The 1,520-nt window shown below is 53.8% G+C and overlaps 1 protein-coding gene across 1 annotated transcript in view; it reads right to left on the bottom strand.

The window, feature by feature from the left end:
• Positions 1 to 1,520, bottom strand: part of GPD2 (glycerol-3-phosphate dehydrogenase 2) — a 35,575-nt gene that overhangs the window by 13,324 nt on the left and 20,731 nt on the right. The window contains exon 6 of the mRNA XM_031063729.1: positions 244 to 388. Coding sequence (XP_030919589.1) covers positions 244 to 388 — 145 coding nt within the window. The remainder of the gene's footprint in view (positions 1 to 243; positions 389 to 1,520) is intronic.

The following is a 1,520-nucleotide window of genomic DNA, read 5'->3' as shown; positions in this document are numbered from 1 at the left end:
CTCCTGCCCTGTGCAGCTCTAACTAAAAACTACATGGCTTCAGTCTGCTCTGAAGAGATGAAATTGTTCTCCTCACCGGCACAGCGCCAGGATCCTCTTTGAAAAACACAAACAAAAATCAGAGTCAAACTGTGCACGGCGAGCTGCCGCAGAGCCAGCGGTGCGCCCCTCCCAGCTGATTTATTCAGCAGCAGCAGAGATTACAAATGGTGTCACACGGGCAGCAGGCTCCCCGTGCCTCACCTGTAATAACCAGGCATCACGATATGCACGCCTGCACTGGGCTGACAGATGTTGGGCACCTCCTGATCATCCATTTTGCGGACCGAGTCTGTGAAAGGTCCCGTGGCATTGATAACACACTTGGCTCTGACATCGAACTCCTTCCCTGTGAAAGAAAACAGTATCAATCACAGACACCATTTGTTTCCTGCTCACTGATGCTCTTTGTTATTCATCTCTCTATGAACTCAACCTACTGTAAAGTGTACCCTGTGTGTCTGAACACAACAGCTGGGATGGGTTCTAAAAATTAACTAAGTATTCACCCAACACCAGATTTGAGAGAAAATGCTTTAGAGTGGAATCCCAGCTTATCTGTAAGGGCAGAAAAGAGGCAGGCGGGGTGGAAGTTGCTCAGCTGAAATCTGCCTCTCAAGAAGAGAGATTTCAGTCTCAGCCCACAGACGCAGTAAATGGGATTACTACTGTAAGCACGGAGCCTTTTACAATGTCATCTTTGCTTGACAGAAGGGCTAGGATGCCAGACTCAGTCTGGCCTGCCAAAACACTGGGGTTTGAGTGAGAAATGTGACAGAAGCGGAAGCTGAGTGACACTAATGGCATGGGCCAGAAAGATGCTCCTGTGCTGGTTCAGGGCTGTTTGCAGACAGCAGTGGCCCTGCTCCTCCCGCCCGTGTTATCACAGGGTGTCACTGTCCCCTGCAGTGCACCCCACAGACCCCACTCACCTGTGAGCACATCCCTGCAGTGCATCCCGTGGACCCTGCACATACCCCAAACCCCCATACAGACCCCATACACCCCAGACTCACTGGTGAACACATCACTGCAGTGCACCCCGCAGACCCCACACACACATCCCAAACCTCAGACTGAATGTTGAGCACGTCCCTGCAGCGTACCCCGCAGAACACACACACACACACACCCCACAGACCCCACTCACCTGTGAGCACGTCCCTGCAGCATACCCTGCAGACCTCACACACACCCCTCAAACCCCATACACATCCCAAACCCCATACACACCCCAAACCCCAGACTCACCAGTGAGCATGTCCCTGCAGTGCACCCTGCAGAACACACACACCCCCCAAACCCCATACATACCCCATAGACCCTGTACACCCCACACTCACCCGTGAGCACGTCCCTGCAGCACACCCCACAGACCCCACACACATCCCCCAAACCCCACACACACCCCAAACCCCACACTCACCCCAAACCCCACACATCCCCCAAACCCCACACTCACCGGTGAGCACGCCCCTGCA

This window comes from Geospiza fortis, unplaced genomic scaffold (assembly GCF_000277835.1).
Source record: "Geospiza fortis unplaced genomic scaffold, GeoFor_1.0 scaffold193, whole genome shotgun sequence".
NCBI lineage: Eukaryota > Metazoa > Chordata > Aves > Passeriformes > Thraupidae > Geospiza > Geospiza fortis.
Note: the sequence above shows the minus strand (reverse complement) of the source record. Positions and strands in the feature narration are given on the sequence as shown.